Here is a 19,887-nt window from a genome sequence, read left to right as displayed (position 1 = left end):
CATTTTACCCTGACAAAGCAAGTAAATCCTGAATATAAAGGCTTTTCATTTGAGTTTTTGGTTTGTTTTTTCTGTCTCTTTCCAAGGAACTGTCATCCTTCAACAGGTAATCTCGAAGGCCTTCCGAACTTAAAGGTAGACTCAGCAGGCTTTTTCTGGAACAAAATGAATAACAAATAAACATGATAAATAATCAAGTAGTCACTTACATCCATGATAAATGGGGCATTTCAGAAATAGTCCATTCTGATGGATACTTCTAACCACAGATTCCACACCTTGTGACTACCCACAGGAGCCAGACTAGATCTTGAGATATTTGTCTCAGCAATTCACTTGCATGCCGTTAGTTAGGATTGTTTGTCAAGGCCACAATATAGCTGCCTATTATGTACATCTATGTCTTTCTTTCCGTGTCTCCAATGAGGATTTGGAGTTTGCTGCCTGTATTTCTGTTGCTTGGCAGAACATTCTCCCTTGAATTTTTTTCTGTGTGCAAGGAATATGTCCCCCCCTAAAATGACACAAGGTTCAAACGCTGGAAAAACTGACATAGACAGATGTCAGTGATGGACCGCACAAGGTCTGTCTCTGGTGTCTTAACTCCTTGAATGACTCAAAGTTGTGCAATAAATGTGCACAAAAGATCCTAAAGGCTATCTGGGACTGCGAGGCTAGGCTCTGTGTTGCTGAACACTGTAGGAAGGCTTGAAATGCACGATCCTGACCAAAGTCAAGTATGCAGATGTGTTCTCAAATCTACATCTCACTCCATATCTTCCGGTAAGTCAAAGAACAAAAATTACAAGCAGTCCAAACATGGCTCCCTGTCTCTCTGCCACTCTCTTCAATAGTCCCCATCCAGCCTGAGCTTCTGGGGCCATCGACAGTGCCACAACAAATTCAACACTTCAAAGAGGCATATTTTTGGTACCTTTCTGGATCCCTCTGGCGTGCCCTCAGGCCCCACGGATCCGTGCCGGCGTCCAGTTGGGCTACAGCCAGCAGTTCCATCTCCCACTGCGCCATTTAACCCTGTTTCAGGGTCCAATCTGGGGTGGATGCCTGCTCCGATTCCTTCCCTGGTGCCGAATACCACTCCTGTTCCTCGGGCAGCAACACTGTCAATGTTGGAAGGTAAACCCATAGTCTTTTCAGATCCAGAAGCATAACCATCACAACCACGATCAAAGTTACACCCAACTAAATCTCTCTCACATCCACATTATGATTCTTGTACACTTTCATTGCCACATAGATTCTCAAAAACAGACATTGACAAATTGCAAGTATGTGACAATGAAAATCTTTTCCTGAACATTCAAGTGGCCAGTGACATTGACAGCTCCTCAAAAACTGGACTGAATTCTCCACCTAGCCCCTCTACGGAGGAATATGCCTCTTTAGCCATGGAGGGTGGCAGGAATCTTGACCTCCAGCTTCCCTTAGTGGAAGTTACAACAAATGTACTGACAGAAGTTCTGCATCCAAAGCAGACCTCTTTGGAACATTTGCTTCCACTGAATGAGGCCCTAACAGATTCCCTCTTAGGCATTTGGGTGAAGCCATGGTACTGACCTCCTGTAAATAGAGAAATAACCCAACTGCACAGACAAGCTCTGGGGCACCCACCTTCACTCCTGTAGCGCCCAACACAAGTGAGCTTCGTGGTTCAAGCCTGCTAAACTCAAATCTGTTTCCGGCCACCCCGCTAGACAGACAGTTGAAATGTATGGAGGCATTCGGGAAACGGATGTTTTCCTCTGCCAGTCTTGCCCTCAAATCTCTCAAGTTGAGTTGCCTCCTGGGGCATTACTCGCACTTATTTTGGGACGCGGTGAGCGATATCTTGCCTGCGGTCCCACGCGACCTTCATGCCAACCTTCAACAAATAGTTCAGCATGGTCGAAGTATGTGATCACGTCAGGCCTGGACACTACTGACTGTCAGGGTAGGGCAGTTAGTACCAGCATGGTGCTTCGGTGCCACTCATGGATAAGAACAATGGGGTTATCCTGTGAAGTCTAACAGACCCTCATGGACATGCTTTTCAATAGCACCTGTCTCTTTGGAGACAAGGTGGACTCAGCATTAGAGCGCTTCAAGGAAAGCAATGCAACAGCACAATCTCTCAGATTTGAACCGCCCGTACCACACTTTCCCCAACAATATCCCTTTTGCAGCTTCGGAAGAGGGATGCAGCTGAGGCCACATCAAACTTTGCCTCCTTTTGAGGCAGAGAAACTGGCTGCCAATGTTCAGGCAACTATGGGCAGCGAACGACACAATCTCGACCCACCCCAATCCACCCCCGCTGCAAAATCCCTTTAGTTTACCCTGCACTGTTACCCGGTTGGAGGCTTTATACGTTTTTATCCCCATGGATGGCAAAGCAACAAGTTAGTGTTTTTAAGTGATTTCAGTCTAATCATCCTTATTTCAGTGATTTAGTTGTATTGGCTAATTATAAACCTGAATGATATAAAGGCAGAATATGTTGCCTTCTGAAGGCTGGTTTTCTGTACTATACTAAATACAGATTGTAATAGAATGTGTTTAAAACCTGTTCTGGGATTCACCACATGTACATGGATATACTACTGTTTATGAATTCAGGAAGAGTACCCATGAACGAGAGCTAGTATCACAAATAAGCACCTTTCTCTTCTGAATAGGCACTCCAACATTCTAAGTAATGTTCAAGACTGAGCAGTCTGATTTTCAGTCGATTTGAACTTTCATCTGGCTCAACCCCTTTCTAATGCATTTATGGAATCCTCCTGCAATACTGAAACTCATTTTCTGAATGTTTTACCTTCTAACTTCCTGACCTATCAGCCCCTGCGTCCCTCCAGAGAATCCAAGTTTCCATCATATTTCCTCTCAGGCTTGGGAGATGTCTGACTTTGCATTTACAGTCCCAGCATCCAGCACCCTCTCTCTCACTACAATCTGTATAGCAGCACAAGGTATCCCCACAGACCTCTAACTTGACACTTAATTGCTCTGTTCTCACCTAGCTGCCATTCCTTCAAGCTGGTTTGAAGGACTTTAATTAAATTGTCTGAATTTCCAGACATCAAGCCCAGCACTCAGTTTCTAGACTGAATAACTCTTCATAACCCTTGCCCGCCTCACTTTCTCTCTTTCTTTTTCTCTATCTTACTGCTTTGTCCCTTCTATCCTTCCTGGTTTTGCTTTCTTTCCAGAAGTATTCTACTGGTGTCATAGGGGCAAGAGGTTTAGTGACAAAGATTACTGCCTGAGCCCTGACACCGTCCCGCTAGTCCACAGCCTCACCGAGTCAGCTCTATTGTGGGGGCTGCTCCCAGAATCACTTAGCGTTTGACATAAAGCAAGCTGAGCTACTGAGTGCTCCCTTTGAGGCCCTCTTTGCGCCTTCGCACTAAGAGCAGGAACCTGGACGCCCCCTTGGCTAGTCTCAACCAGAGCTATGAATGAGTCTCGAGGTCCTTGTTGTGACTGATTTTATCTACTCCGTGTGCCTTGCTGGTCCTGTGGAAGTTTGATATCTGTGCTGCATGCTGCATGCTGCATGCCCGCTGCATGACCCAGGCGGTGATGCCTTGTCAGTGGTCAGTCAGACATGTGCATTGTTATTCTGGTTCAAGTTTGGCACAAACTGGGATGGCATTTTGTGAAGTTCGCCTTCTTTCCGCTTCCTTTTCTTTCCGTTTGCTTGCCTTGGGGACTATAATTGCACATTCATTTGATATTTTTACTCTTTGTAACTGGGAGTGAGCCAGCATCTGAAGAACTCTACAGGCACGGTAGATGGATGGGGGGGGGGGGGGGTAGGAAATGGACTGTCCCTTGCTGGTCAGGTTTAAGATTAGTCAGTTGAAGAAATACAGAAAAATCCACTCTCATAAAGACAAAGAGCCCCCTCCTCCCACGAGTTGCCAAGCAAAACTAGGAAAACAAGGAGCAAGAGCCATGTAGTCTGATGGTAATCACATGCAGCTGAATTGAGTGGAAAATTGATACAAGCAATGGAGGACCTCAAATGGGCCTTGGCAGGATAAAACCTTTCAGTGGAACTTTGCTGAGCCCAAAACTATTAGGAGAAAACAAACTATTACTGGTCAAGTATGATTGACAGACCATTGAGGAAGGCCTTTGAGGTCTATGCATGTCAGGCAGAGCACTGGATAGAACATGGGTCTTTAGATGAAGGTGGAGCAGATTTCGTACTTTTGGGGGGATATTAGGAATCAGATGATGTAGGGTAAAGTAGCGTAATCTTGATGTCATTGGAAGGAGAGAAGCAGGATATAATTCTGAAGGCTATAAATAGCTAATAAAATGATGAAGTCAAACTACGGGTGGGGAATAGGTGAGAGGGAACATGGTAAAGACTCTTGGCTGCAGCTGAAGAGATGAGACAGGAAAGCATGGAGAATGTTAACTCCAGAATCTAATAGGACTCAGTAAACGAGGGAAAGAAATAAGAAACACAGATAATTAAGCGTCTTGTCTTATTGGAGTTCTCCAGAGCTGGTCTCGTTTTTGGTGAGGGTGTACTGTGAGTGGGCTGGATAAAATGTTCTGCTTGAATTTCGCAGAGGCTTCTGCGCATGGATCTCCCTGTGGCGGATGACAACAGCGTTCACTTTAACTCCACACTCATGGCACTCATCCGAACAGCTTTGGATATTAAGATTGCAAAAGGTAAGTTCTGCAAGCCTGCCCGAATCCTGTAGAAAATACATCCGAGAATATTTGCTAAAGGGCCTTACTATGCTGAGGCTATACTGTGAGATTTATTGTGCACACGATTAACACCAAAAAAAGGGAAAAAGCACTGTATGTCAGGCTTAGCTTGGGAGCATGGTCTTGAGTGTTATGTTGCTGGTATTTGAATAGCACATCTCTGCTTCTTAGCAGATTTTATTCAATATTTGGGTTGTGTTGCCACACAATTGTGTACAGTGTAGAGTGAACAGGATTGCGTGACCTGGGCTATCTCAGAGGCTGTAAGAGGTTTGAAAACCAAGGTTACTGCACTTTGGTGGATTACCTTGTTTGCAGAGGAGCATGCAAGTCAGGCAAAGGCAATCACATTTTCTGAGTGCTTCCAGAACATGCTGTCATTAGTAAGCTAGAGTGGGGAAATAGCGCCCTTAGAGTGTGAGATGTGTAGCTGTGCTCATAGATGGCTAAGTGGACTTGGGACTGTGGCTGGTGTGTTCAGGCAAGGCAAGTAGCTGGTAGAGCAACTGTAAGCGATCATGTGCATGCAGGGCATTTGGCAAGTGAGAGTCAAAAGTAGTGCTAATGGTGTGTGTAGAAGGTGTCACTATGCTAATGTGTTGAGCTATCGTGTAGGGGTGGCTTTGTAAAAACTTAAAACACATAGAAAAGGCAGGTACATGTATTTGCTAGAAGCAAGGCATCGGAAGCAGCATGCATGTTTTGTTGCCATGTCACTCAATTTGGTATAGCACGCCATTTTTGCATCTCTTAGTCTGTGGGGTAGTTGGTAGTTTTTTTAATGCAGACTGTCAGGTGCAGGCTGTGTGTTTTACAATTGGCATAGGTATCATAGAATGTCGCAAGCAGGGGCAAGGGTATATTTTTGAACTTTTGTTGAAACTGTGTGACTGTGATCATTGAGTCTTGGGTTTGAGTAATTATTCTCAGTGGCAAAGGCTTCTCAGAGTTGTTGGACCATGCCACTTTCAACAAAAAACATGTGAGTGTGCTATTGTGATCATCAGATATTGCGATTGAATTAGTTTATGCATATGTGCCTTCTGTGAGTGTGTGAGCCTGCATCTGTCTGTCCTAGGGTGCTATCAATATAGTCTTGTCCCATTCAGCATTCTTCTGTTTTCTGTTCAAGATGTTGGACAAGATATTAACGTACACTAAGGTCAGCAAGGGATCAGTAGAGCCATCCCTCCCTGCGAGAATAGATTGAGTGAAAAGTGTTATCAAAGCTCAGATGTAAATAGATTACGTATGGTAGAGTGTATGCTTACATTGTAACTAACCTTTTGTTTGTTTCACACTCATACTCCTTACTGCCAATTTACAGAAGTCTCAAGTACATTGGAGAGTCGGAATCTTTTTATACTGCTAGGAGATATGAACATTAGTCCATTGTTAGAAAGAAGAGAGGCCAATTGCTCTTTAGGGACAACTTAGAGTGGCATCAGCCTAGTGTTCTAGGGAGATTTTGAGGCTGGTATCTACGCTCTGGGTTATCACTTACCATTAGACAAATTTGAGCCCATGTGGTGTACAATCAGTTTTCTAGGGATAGCGAAGGAACATATCCGTAAGGAACGGCCTTGTGGAACTTGCTGCTAGGATGATGTTGGAACACGTTCTCTAATGAATGGTGATGGGGCACATTCTGTAGGAAATTGTGTGGGGCCTTTGTATATGGAATGGTGTGGCAGCATTTTCTGTGAACAATTGTGTTGGGGCACTTTCCGTAAGGAATTGCATAGGGGCATCTTCTATGCCTAAAGGCAACCAGTAGTTTATCTGCGAGGCACAGTTTTATGGACTTTTGTTAAGGAGTGGTGTGAGCCCTTTCAATGAGAAATATTGTTGTGCATGGAAGTCCATACGGGAAACATAAAGAATGATTTGGTGTCCAAAGGCCAGCTGTATATAGGTGGGTTCTCAAATGCCATGTCAGCAAAGGTAAGAGTGTTTCCTACAGTAAAGAAGACTGTGGTGTCACTCTCAGGAACACAGCACTTCCCACACCTCTAAATGAATCAAGGAAACTTAGAGTTGGATAGATGGGCCAAACACCAATTGATGGCAGAAGGTCCATTGAATTGAATTGAATTGAGTTTGTAAATCACGTAATACCCGAGGGTGTCTTAGCGCTGGGCGGACCAAGCCTACACGGCACAACAGCAACCAGGAAGGTGAGTCATCAAGTGTTAGGGCTAAGTCAGCGGGAACAGCCAGGTCTTCAGCTGCTTTCTGAACAGCTGCAGGTTTTGTTGGGAGCGGAGGGCCGGAGGGAGGGAATTCATAACTTTCCCCCTTGAAATCTCAAAGTTCTCCCGCCCTATTTTAATCACTTAATTCTCGGGATCTGAACCGTGTGTTCTGTGCTGGACCTCAGTGTTCTACTGGGAGTGTACCAGGTAAATAGTTCTTGAAAGTAAAGGGGCCAGTACCATGAAGTGCCTTATGCACCAGGCACAAGGCTTTGAACGATAATTCTCCTCTCCACAGGGAGCCAGTGCATGCCCTGTAGTAGATGCGCCACAGGTTTGAACTTAGGAATGTTCAAGAGCGTTCTTGCCACCGCATTTTGAAGAGACTGCAGTTTTTTTATCGAATATTTTGGAATGCCTAGATAGAGTGTATTCCAATAATCTAGCTTCGACCCCACTAGGGTCAACATTACGGTCTTCTGAAGATCATTTGGAATAAACAGGAGTATTTTTTTCAGAACCCGTAGCAGATAGTAGCCCCCGGAGGTCACTGCATTGATCTGAGTACTGAAGCATAGCTTGGTATCAAAAAAGACTCCAAGATTTTTAGCCTTCAGAACTGGCTTCGGCTTGCCACCAACCTCTAAATTGGCCCCTTAGTGCTAGGTAAGAGGTAGGGCCTCTGATAGGATAATGAATAGAGTCAAGGACAGGGATTTGTGATGATCCTACTCCAAGATGATGTTTTTTACGCAATCATACTTTCTGGGTATTTTATATCTATAGTTGTATAATAGGTTAACCAGGTAATGTGTTTTCATTGTACTGTAACCTGCTATGTTCATGGTATGAGCTGTTCATGGGACTCACGAACATTCTAATGCGACAAGCACCCAAGGGACTGCTACAACGCTCTACCTCCTTGCACCTGATATGTATTTCCATCAGTAATACGTGCTCTAATGCATGGTTCAGTACAGGAGCGAGCCGCATTGATGTAAATGTAAACTAAAAGTCTATAAAAACTAAAACAAAAAAATAGGTTAACCAGGTAATGGCAGACGAGAAGTTGTATAAACACTGTGACATTTATTTTTGTATTGCAAAGTGCAGGAGCACTTTTTGAGTGCTGTGTGTGAGTTACTGGGTCGGACTGCTGGCTGTGAGTGATGACGTTGAAAGGTTGTTCGTTGGACATTTTGTTTGAGTGCTGTTTGCAAATAAAGAAGAAGTTGTTCTGGAAGCCTTAGTTGTTAGTAGGCCCTCAGCTCCTGCTAACCAAGTAGTCCCCATGAGACCATTTCTCTTTATAATGCCCACTCTTCTTATCTCTGTAGGTGGGATGGACAAGCAGCAAATGGATTCCCAGCTTCGGAAGGAGATGATGGCTATCTGGCCAAATATGTCCCAGAAGACGTTGGATCTCTTGGTCACCCCACATAAATGTAAGACTGACACACGCGTACAAACACACATATATGCACGCACATTCACTTTCAGTTTCTTACAAGGTTGGAGCACTGCAAGGTCGTTAAGGAAGATAATCCACTGATTTCTAGTGAATAGTGTTTTTAGTTTTTTTTATGTTAGGCATTTTAATTGGTAAATGTTTAAACACTCCTGTCATGTGAAGAACATTTTCACACCAACCCAATTTGGAAGTAAAAGTGTTATATGAAAACAAATAGCTTTCTGCTTTATAGGATTCTCACTGATATTCATAAAAGTCGACTAGTCCCACCTGCATGTGAGGACCCCGGGACATTTTTCCATATAGATAAGCATATATAATAATAATAATCTTCAGACGTTGGAGGTAGTCACCCCAATGTTGAACAGTTCGTTGACACCTTCAAAAGTCTTTGACTTTCGAAGGTGCATTTTTCTGTAGAAAAGTACGGTGTTGTAAATAACATAGAAGATACATTGCAGCATTTAGTGTAGAAATGTGCTTCCTAGTTAAAAATCTGGTGTAACTCTGAGGAAAAATGGAAAGATGCCTGTCAGGTAAAAAGGGCAGCAGCTACACTCAGCATACCCTGTAACTTTAAGAGCGCCAGTAGCTTCCAGTACCCAGCAGGCACTGTACTGCCAGTTTGTCTCAAAGCCTTAGTTCCTTTTTCCGGCTTGTGCTGACTGGATCTCAGGGCACTTCAGAGATCTTCAAAGTACATTTTTGTCTAGATTTTTCTTCAGAAAATACATTTTTCAACATTAACTTGACGACTTTTAAAGAATATCAGATGTTACCTATGTGTTTTTTGCAACTTGAGGGAATTTTCTTCTCTTCGTTTTGACTTCAGCTTTTGTTAAGTGCCTTAACGGTGGGAGAAAGAAGGCAGCTTCTAATTCCCATGACCTTTGTGTGGTCTGCCTTCCAGCTTCTCATTCTGTTAACGACTGTCCTCATTGTCAACAAATGACCAGATGTTCCCTTAAGTTCAGATAAGGAATACTCCTGAGAGGCAAACTATAAGACCTTGGAGCAGAGGAGGAAACGAAGAGACAGAGGAAAAGAGACAAGCCCTCCTCGACTACACCAGGCTCCTCCTTTGACTAGAACACCCACAGAGGTGGATACAGGGATAGGAAACATCAGTAGCATCACCACCATTGCTCCAGTCACTCCTGTAATTCTGAAGAGCAACGGTCAACATCAAAGCTATGGGTGTCGACATGTCCGCTGTTGAAAGGCTCTACCATTCAAGTCGCGTCAACACCGCTGGCTCAGGTACTAATCATCATGTTCATGATACCAGTTCTATTGAGGTCGAGACTGGTTCCTATAACTGTGACAAATACCACACTGGTGTAAGATATGTCATCAGTCCATCACATCACCAACTTTCAATGGCTAAGACTCCAAAATGTAAACACTCGACTCCAACACACTCCACGGTGCCATCATTTTTAAAAATCAGTTTAGACATCTCCAGTCCACACCCTGAGGATAACCCCAGAACATAGCAGGGTTTGAAACGCGTTGGCGTTTCGGCTGAAGCTAACTAGCTTTTTGGGCCACATATGGGAATTTGTCAAAGAAATTAACCCCATCAGTGACAGGACCCATGAGATCATGTTATTGTCTTCAGCCTAGTATACAGGCAGGACCTTTTGAACTGTGCAAAGTCCGCCAGTTCTTGGTGCCTTATACAAGGACTGGTGCCCTCTAAATTCTATGAGGACAATGAGAATATGAATAGTGTTTATGTTGTACATATTTTGATATTTAAGTTTTCTCACTTTTTGTTTTTGTGATTTGTGAGTAATTCATGTTTTGAATGCATTTAGGTTACACTGAAAATTTGGTGTGTGTCTCTATACCATGATGAAATGGTCGTTCAAAAAATTGTGAAAAACGTTTGAAATTAATGTGAAATAAATCACATGTACTAGAACAAGTCGCTAAAAACCTGTCTGTTCGATAAATAGAATGCTTTCTGTTTATCACGCCTTGACCTGCTTCTGCACCGGGAAACCCTTTTTGGGTACCTGTCACGCATTATAAATTAAAAAACTAAACTAAACTAAACTGATTGTCTAGGTGCAGCGAGGTAATTTAGCAATATCGTATCTGGTCATTTGTTTGTTTCTGATATTAGAGTGGTCCAGGCCAGGTAGTGATAGGACCCAAGCCTTTCATTGATAGCTCTATCATTGGCATTCAGACATCATATCTGGGCAGCAAGAATGTCCATAACTCCACAGTCTACAGTCAGATCGACATTGAGAAGATCACCATCAAGAAGATTGACATCGAGGCACACTTCAGTCTCAATACATACTCTATCTTCAACACACTCTGCTACAGTTATTCTTCTAGGCAAACCTGCATTACTACTGAGACCAAGGTATGTCCTACCTGCATAGGACCCTTTGCAAGTGTCTTTACAGCTACTGACCACCTCTTCTAGACACTCCGGTGCCACACCGTGTCATCACTCCTCCGGCACCAACAGTGCCACAGCCACTTATGCTACAGAAAGCTCCAAGTGTATAAGAATGTCAGAACCCACTACACCTCATCTGAGACATAGTCCGTACAACGCAAATGGAGGAAAATGCACACCACCTTTCTAAGCACATCAAAAGTCCATACAATGGACACTTCCATTCCAACAAACTTTATTTCGGTCAATGAGACCTTAAAAAGTTAACAATACAGAAAGTAATACATAGAATACATAGAATACATGGAAAAAGAGTGATATGTAAAGATAAAATAAGACAAAACTGAGTTAAAACTTCGATAGAATTAATCATAACGGGGAGAAATTGATATAAATAAGGTACTACTAGTCCGCAACCAACAATTACCCCAAATCAAGTTGATATCTTAAAATTTCCATTATTCAATAATGTTGATTTTTAAAATGTAGCAGGTTTAAAAATAGTAAAACATAGATTGAATGGTTGAAAAGACTAATGTAAATAAGGAATGACAAAATGGGCACTATAAAAAAAGTTTAGACTTGCACAGCTGAATTTAGGATTGACCTCCGGTTGTGCCACATAGAGTTCAAAAAGCGGGAAACTGCAAGAACTATAGATGAGTGGGAGTCCGTTCGCAATAATCTGAATGCCTCCACATACTGCCTACACCCCAAGTTCCTGCAAAGTGGAACTAACCATCACAGCCTAGCTGTTTTGTACCCAGGACAAAAAAAGAAAACATGGATATCAGTCTCATCAGTACAGTTACATGCAGGACACCCCAAGGGGGAGGCTTTTGACCACTTGTTGGTAAAGGCACGAAGCGGAAGAGTCCCTATTCTAAACTGGAAATAGAGTTTCCTTGCCAAGAAGGGTTGAATGATATGCAAAAAGTGCTCAAAGTGGTACTCAGCTTTGATGTTTAGAAAGTCGACTGTTAAATGACCTAATAGAGTATTCCCCTGGATGTTGGCTAGTGTGAGCAATCTATAAGCTCTGACTAGTGCGAGACGTGAAATGGCCTGACATGCTACTTCCGGGTTACTCCATAGGTTTGAGGGACACTTCCTATACATCAACATCACCTTCAACCTCTCCATTAAGATCGTTCCAAGTGGATGACATTCTAACATTGCAGGATGTGCTTGCTAAAGGTGCAGCAAAGGTCAGCATACAGAAAGAGGTCATCCATTCTTCTGTATTGATAAAAATGGAGACACTGCAGCCACAAGCTTCCTCAAAACCATTTTTACCACTGGTCTCAGGCTTTACAAGGCTTGCAAAACAATTGTTTTTAACGCCAGCCTTCTAAAAATTGGCCACTCCACATCTCCTCAAAAAGTGCAAGCCTGCTCAACAAGATCTTGTATTTATATTCCAGGAGCCCAAACCAGATACTGTTATAGTCTCTGCAGTGCACAATAAGCATTCATCATCTGAGACCCATTGGTAATAGCTTGTATTGATAATGAGTTTTACCAATGACGTAAAGAGTAATGTCATGTGGGTTTCTTTATTGAAATACGTAAATAAGCACCCCGAAAATCTGGAGAGCAAACCCTGTCTCCTTTCATGAGTTATGGATAAATCTGATGTGGTGCAAGCATCTGTAATTTCTCCCTTTTGATGTATATGTTGCAGAAGCTCCCTTTCATCTGAGCCTTTCAGGATGCAGTACGTTTTTGTGCCTTTCCCCTGGAGTGGAGAGTTCAGTTAATTCTTGCTATAATCTTGACGTTTTAGCCTCTGTCTGGGATCTTATTGCGTATAACTCTGAGGCTGCTGGGATTGTTGGCCTCCTGCATGCTAATGGTGAAACATGCCATATGGCATATGTGGGCTCTGGATTGAGACCTGAAGTCCCAGTGAGCATAGCAGTGGTTACAGCTGGACCACGATTAGGTCAGTGGCAAACCCCTCTCCTTAGCCCACACAGATTTGACACTGGTAATGGATACATCACTTTTGGTTTTGGGAGGCCACCTGGCAGAGGTAGAGATCAGAAGCCTCTAGTCTTCAGCAGAAGCTCGGCTCCACATCCACTTGTTGGAGTTGAGGGTGATTCACCTTGCGTTGAAGGCCTTCCTGTCCACTATCAGAGGAAGGCTGGTGCAGGTGTTCATTGACAGCACCACTTCCATGTGGTCCTGCAACAAACAGCGCATGGTGTAGTCTTGGGTTCTGTGCCAGGAGGCTCTGCACCTCTGGATGTGGCTGAACCCCCAGGAGATTTCTCTGGTGGTAAACCACGTGGAACGATCTCTAAATGCCAGGATGGGCAAACTCAGCCGCTATCGCTTAGTGGACCACGAATGGCGCAGGGTGTCTTCCATCAATGGTGGGGAACCCTGGGTTAAATTTTTTGCCACTGCCGATAAAAAGTGCAATTTCAATATTTTTGCCTGTTGGAGTTCCCAAGAAGACTTACACTAGGAGGCACAGTTCTCCTAGAGTGGAGTTTGGACTCCTGTACACCTCTCCTCTGCTGCCTCTTCTGCCCTGAGTTCTGATGACAGTCTGAAATGACTGGGCCCAAATCATCCTAGTAGCACCGGATTTGGCCAGGTGAGTGTGGTACCTGGGACTCCTGGGAATGAGCATCTATCCTCTGATCAAGGCACTTCAGGAGGATCTTCTATCACAGCAACAAGGCAGGCTGCTCCATTGCCTGCACAATATGCATCTTGATGCTTGGTGATTGAGTGGTTCCAGTTGTCCTCTTTTGACCTTTCTCCTGAGGTTGTTGATGTCATCTTGACTGCAAGGCATCTGGAAAATCAGTGTAAGTCTGTCATTGGGACAGATATGTGACTTTATGTGGCACCTGCCAAACTGACCCTCTGCAAGTTAAGTTATCTGAAGTTTTCTTGTTTGTCTTGTTACTGGCCCCGCAAGAACTCCCTTTGAACACTTTTAAAGGCTCTTTTGGCTATTTTACAGTTGTAAGATAAGCCTCCTTTATTGAAACATTTGCTACACTTGTTTTCCCCAAACTTTACATTAGTTCTCACTTTTTTGATGTGCACCACTTTTTAGCCGTTGCACGGTTGTACATTAAGGCTTCTGATGTTGATAAAAGTCTTTCTCATCGCCATAACATCAGCTAGGCGTGTAAGTGAGCTGTAGGCTTTTTCTCTTAAACCTCCTTATACAACATTCTTTCTAGATAAGTCGGTGTTGATGTATGGAGAGTCTTATATCCAAATCTCCCGGGCTTAACATACTATTCACACTCTCTTAAGCAATATTCAAGGATAGATTTGGTCTGGGCTAATAATACTCTACTGAAAACAACTAAGATAGAGGTGATATTGCCGGATTCTTATCTTACCATCTCTTACCACTCTTAAGAATCCTCGGCCAACAGGATCTTTGTACCTGCTGTGAAGTGTAAAGGGGAGAGAACCAACTCATTCAGATAAAATCAATTCCGATGCTGAAGAATCACTAACTCCGAATTAAGATTTAGGGGATTTATTACAAAGCCAAAAATAACTGACCATACAAGCACCTCATGACGAGGTTAAGAAAGTACATGGGCACTAATACAAAGTTCAATCTACGTAATAACCGAATTCTATGAAGCATAAAAAGAATAATTAATTCTAAAAATACCAAACAAAAGATGACTGCTCCGATACCTAAATCCGTCTTCATGGATACCTACAAAGGAATTGATTAGTCTGTCCCTACTCTACCACTAAGGTGACATCCCTACTTAGCATTTCCCAAAGCAAAATCAGGAAAGGTGTCAGCGCGTGAAGACTTCCTAAGACGTACACTCACATCGAAAGGGTCAGAAGCCAAAACTACTGCTTCATTTTAAGTCTCCTTCCTCAGTATCGATCTCCTTCTTCTACCCTCTAACGGCTCTTTGCTCCATCTACCCTCATCTGCCTCTTCTCTGCTACTCATCCCTCGGGACACTGTCCCTAATACAAAAGGCGTAACATGGAAGACACGCATCCGTAACACCTCTTCTGACTGGACACCTCCTGAAGGTAAATTTCCACTAAAACCTGTATTTCGTCCAGCAACAGTTGAAATGTCCTTGGGTCCCAAGCTCCTTCAGCACCGAAAGTATCAGCTCCTTATTATCTGCATTCCTGGAGACACTTGTAGCAAACTCTCCTCCATACCTAACTCCTAAAACAAAAGGTTAGTCTTAGCTAACGAGAACGGTGTCCTTTCACCTGCAACAGAAGCCTGAGAACAGAAAATCCTTCCCACACATCAAATTCGCTGACTATCTCCAAATGAGAGCCTCCCCAAGGAAAGTATATTTCGGCCTGCACAATTCAGCTAACATAAGGAACACGAATAGGCCTTTCATAGCAAAACATGGACATTCATTTAGGCCTCTATACATCAAGAACTACACGCATTAATAAACTGCATCTGTAAGCACTATATTTCATTACATTCAATATATAAGTAATCTATATAAGTAATCATTCCTACACGTGCAGACTTTAATATTATGCACGTTTAAATCTAATGCATTACATTGCACATGAATTAATTCGTTAGGCACTTTGCAATAGGCATTTACATTTAAAAATCATTTTACTCTTTTGCCTAACACAAATTACATTTCTAACATTACACTCACACTGTTCATTATTACGTTTACATTTCTAATGATCATCTGTTAATACAACACAAGAGTATATGTGGGTGCGGACTATGCGTGATTATCACGCACCCCTACAACTTTCAGAACCTCATGGCGCTCTATCAGTTCCCCCCTTTGATGACTAGTGTCATCACCAACATTACAATTCCCTGTAGAAAGAACTGACCTAAATAGAGCTCGTAGCCATTCTTCCCTGTCGGAACTTCTGTAGATTCTTGATATTCTGGTAGTGACTGTCCTGCAGTCTAGCCATCCTTATCTCTTGCTCCCTAAGGGACCTTTCAACCTGGTTCGCCTTGTACCACTGATAAGCCCTAGCAAATCCCCACAAGCAAACCACACAAACCACTATGATAATGATAGGCTTCAGAATATAATCAAGAATACCCTTTCCCAAATTTGCAAACCAATTTCCCACACTGCCAAATCCTTTTCCGACTTTTTCCCAAACACCCTCTTCAGTCAGATCCTGGATCTCATGATGGATCACAGTGATGTTACTTATATATTTCTCCAGGTCTTTGCTGTTGTCTGGTATATAAGTACAGCACTCTTGAACCTTCAGCATTTTACAGACTCCGCCCTCTTTTGCAAGTTAAACATCTAAAGCAAGACGGTTCTGCATTCTCATCATCCTTATCGACAACATCTCTCCATCCACAAGTATCAATGACTTAGCTGTATTCATTGACAACTCGTCAACAACAGACGCCAATCTCCTAATCTTCACATCATTCAGAATCACTCCCAGACTTGGTATCGCTGCTTCAAAGATATCTCCAATCACTGCTCCTGCACTCACACCTCTTCTCACTCTAGAGGGCTTTCCATCCTCCAAAAGCTCTAATTCGTCTGCGTGATATATTTTGGGGAAAATAATTCCTAGGTAACAAGTTCCATATCAATTCGAAGGCAATCTCACATAAGCATTCTTTCCACACACATAATATACTGTTGGCACCACTTGTACCGGACCCTGCAAAAAGTTCTTTGCTAACTCTTCCATAGTGAATACATGATCACACGTGCTCTGTCCCATATAGACCTTATCATAATAGGTCTGTACACGTTTCACACACAGCTTCCCCTTCTGCACTAGGTCCAATGCTATAGGGCCATAGCTCCCCTTCGCTCTGTGAGATCTCTCCTCCTAAGTCCAATCTACTGGACTTTCCCCAGTATCACGTGTTTGTGTTAGCTGTCTTTACCTATCTTCTACTTGGTTTACACATTTCTTCTCTACCTCAGTTAATGAACAAGTTAGATTGTGTCTATGGGCATAAGCTGTGTCTAACGTTGTAGTCGGTATGTAATACTTCCCAATCCTATCTTCCTGCTTATAATAATCATACTTATTCAAGTGCTTGTAAGCTGGTACTTCTGAAAGCACTGCATCGTAATTCGAAAATTATTATTATTATTAGACCGATTTATAACGCGCATTGCTGCCCCAGCAACGGGGCGTCCCAGCGCGAAACCTGACCGAGACCAATACTGGGGAGACAGACGCAAGAAAACATCTAAACATATGAGGATTAGTCAGGCCCAGAAAAGAGCCAGGTTTTTATAGCTTTGCGGAAGGCCAAGTGCTTCTGAATAGTTCTGATTGAGACCGGTAAAGAGTTCCAGAGTTTGGCGGCTAAATTCCGAAAGGAGCGGCTACCTGCTCTGGCTTTGAAGACGCGAGGGGTACAGACCAGGACACAGCCAGCCGATCTTAAGAGGCGCCGTGGAGTATAAGGCTTAAGTAAGTTGGCCAAGCCCAAAGGGGCCTGACCCAATAGAATTTTGTGCGCCACACATAAAGCCTTAAACTGCACGCGTTTATCCACAGGAAGCCAGTGCAATTTAGGAAGCAAAGCGGTCACTGAGCTCGACTTAGGAAGACCTACCAGCAGCCGCGCAGCGGCATTCTGGACCCGCTGCGAACGCTTAATACTGGCCATATTGCCGCCCAGATAGAGTACGTTACCATAGTCCAGCCTAGACAAAATTAGGGCCTGGACTATGGTTTGCCGCACTTTGGGGGGAAAAAGCCAATCACGGGTCTTAGGCCACGTAGAAGCCCAAAACACACCCCAGCCACAGTCTTGGATTGCGCTTCAAACGTCAAACCCTGATCGAACCATATCCCTAGGTTCTTTACCACCTTTTTGGGAGAGGGCGCAGGTTTAAGACGCTCAGGCCAGAACTGTTCGGACCATAGATCCCGATCCTTCCCAAACAGTAAGATCTCGGATTTGCTGGCGTTGAGCTGCAGAAAATTACCCGCCATCCAATCCGCCACTGCTAAAAGATCCTCCTTAAATTTCTCCAGGTTGGCATCACAGTTCTTAGAAAATGAGATCAGCAGTTGGGTGTCATCAGCATATGACACCAATGCAAGCCCTCTGCTTTTAGCTACCACAGCCAGAGGGCAAACATAGAGATTAAACAAGAGCGGGCTTAAAACTGAGCCCTGCGGTACTCCCTGATGCAGGGTAAACTCCTGGGAATGGAACGGGGGCATAGAGACTTGGAAAGACCTTTCCTCCAAGAAGGAGCGGAACCAACCCAAGGCCTCGCCCTCCACACCAATTTCCTGCAACCGAGTAAATAAAATTGCATGTGATATGGTGTCGAAGGCGGCGCTTAGATCCAGAAGGACCAAAGCCACAGAGTCACCCCTATCCAGACTATCCCTGATAGCTTCCGATACTGCCAACAGTGCAGACTTGGTCCCATGACGCACACGGAAACCATGTTGCGAGGGGTCCAAGATGGCATTTTGATCTATATACTCCAAAAGGACAGGGTTGACATGGGATTCTGTCACCTTGGCCAGGAACGGGAGCAGGGAAATAGGCCGATAATTGGACGGTACCACAGGGTCCAGGGAGGGTTTCTTAAGTAAAGGCACAACTTTGGCATGTTTCCATACCCTGGGAACCACTGCAGAAGACAAGTATAAATTCACTAAATCCACAGCCCAAGGGGAGATCACAGAGTGGAGTTGGCGAAATAAGGCAGGAGTCAGGGGATCAGCTGGGGATCCAGACTTAATCTTCAAACAGAGTACATCAAACTCGTTAGAAGATAGAGAAGGGAAGGACACCAGACTGCGACCCGCCAAAGGGCGAGAAGTGATAAAAGACTCACTCCCAGCGCACCGATTTACCGACGGCAGGTTGGAATAAATCTGCTCAACCTTATCCAGGAAGTGACGAGCCAGCTCACTACACTGTTGGTTGGAGGCAATCGGGGAGGATACCACAGAACCAGCACTTTTCATACTTTTGAGCAGGGCAAATACCGACTTGGCAGGGTTAGAACTTGCCAAGATTTCTTTAGCCACATACTCAGCACGCACCTTCCGAATAAGGCGATGGTACTGTTTAATAGCGGCCCGATATTTCCGCTTAGCCGAGACGTCAAAAGAACGTCTCCAGACACGTTCCAACTGCTTACAACGCTTTTTGGCTGAGACGAGTGAGGCATCAAACCAAGGGTTGGAGGACCCTCTACTTTTTACTCCCAGGCGGGCCGGGATACAAGTATCCAGGCTAAGGACAACCCATTCATGAAAACATGAAATTGCTGCCTCCAAGTCACACGGCATTAGAGGCCTACTATCAACCAAACAAGCCGAAAGTTGGCAAAGATCTAATTTGTGCCAAGGGCGCTTCAGCACGGGGACAGAGCGTGGGGGAACAACTTTCCCCTGCAATCGCAAGGCAAAAGAGACTAGAAAATGATCCGTCCAGGCCAGGGGAACTGGAGAGGAGACCTGTACAGGATGAAGACTCGAGAAAATAGGGTCTAACAGGTGCCCTGCCTCATGAGTACTTGCAGAGACGCATAGAACCAGCTGAAAGGCCTCCATATCAGCCAGAAAGTTTGAAATCTCCGCTTTCTCATGCAACTCAAAGGGAAGTTTGAGATCCCCTAAAATAGTGAAATTCGACGCCCTGCCCGCATAGAGTGCAATTCTATTCAGAAATTCCTCCCTAAAGCCTGTAGAGGGACCCGGGGGACGGTAAACTAAAAGGCCTCACATCGTGAAATTGGGGGTCAGCATAACTTTAAACGCAGCACTTTCACAATCCGTAATTGTTTCTTTTATAAAACTGCAGTTATAGACATCTTTAATAATAAGTGCGATGCCGCCACCACGCCCCACCTCTCTATTAACTGTCTTCAGCACATAGCCCTGAGGAAGGCCAAGCCAGGGTACAGCCACTGAGTCCTGCGTTAGCCAGGTCTCAGTTAAGAATACAGCGTCTGGGGCCTCATCCGAAAGTAAGTCGAACACCTCCGCATAATGTTTCAGGAGGGACCGACAGTTCAAGCTAAAAAACTTAAACTCAGTGACCTCAGGTGCAGAGGGCGCCCTAACAACTCCTGATAGCT

The 19,887-nt window shown here is 44.0% G+C and overlaps 1 protein-coding gene across 13 annotated transcripts in view; it reads left to right on the top strand.

Moving 5' to 3' along the window:
- The window catches only part of CACNA1A (calcium voltage-gated channel subunit alpha1 A), a 1,220,168-nt gene that overhangs the window by 992,993 nt on the left and 207,288 nt on the right, over positions 1-19,887 (top strand). For all 13 annotated transcript variants that reach the window (XM_085600715.1, XM_085600714.1, XM_085600719.1 and 10 more), the window contains 2 exons: positions 4,587-4,692; positions 8,267-8,374. In XM_085600715.1, coding sequence (XP_085456841.1) covers positions 4,587-4,692; positions 8,267-8,374 — 214 coding nt within the window. The remainder of the gene's footprint in view (positions 1-4,586; positions 4,693-8,266; positions 8,375-19,887) is intronic.

Source organism: Triturus cristatus, chromosome 4_2 (assembly GCF_964204655.1).
Source record: "Triturus cristatus chromosome 4_2, aTriCri1.1, whole genome shotgun sequence".
NCBI lineage: Eukaryota > Metazoa > Chordata > Amphibia > Caudata > Salamandridae > Triturus > Triturus cristatus.
This window is presented reverse-complemented; position numbering and strand designations above follow the sequence as displayed.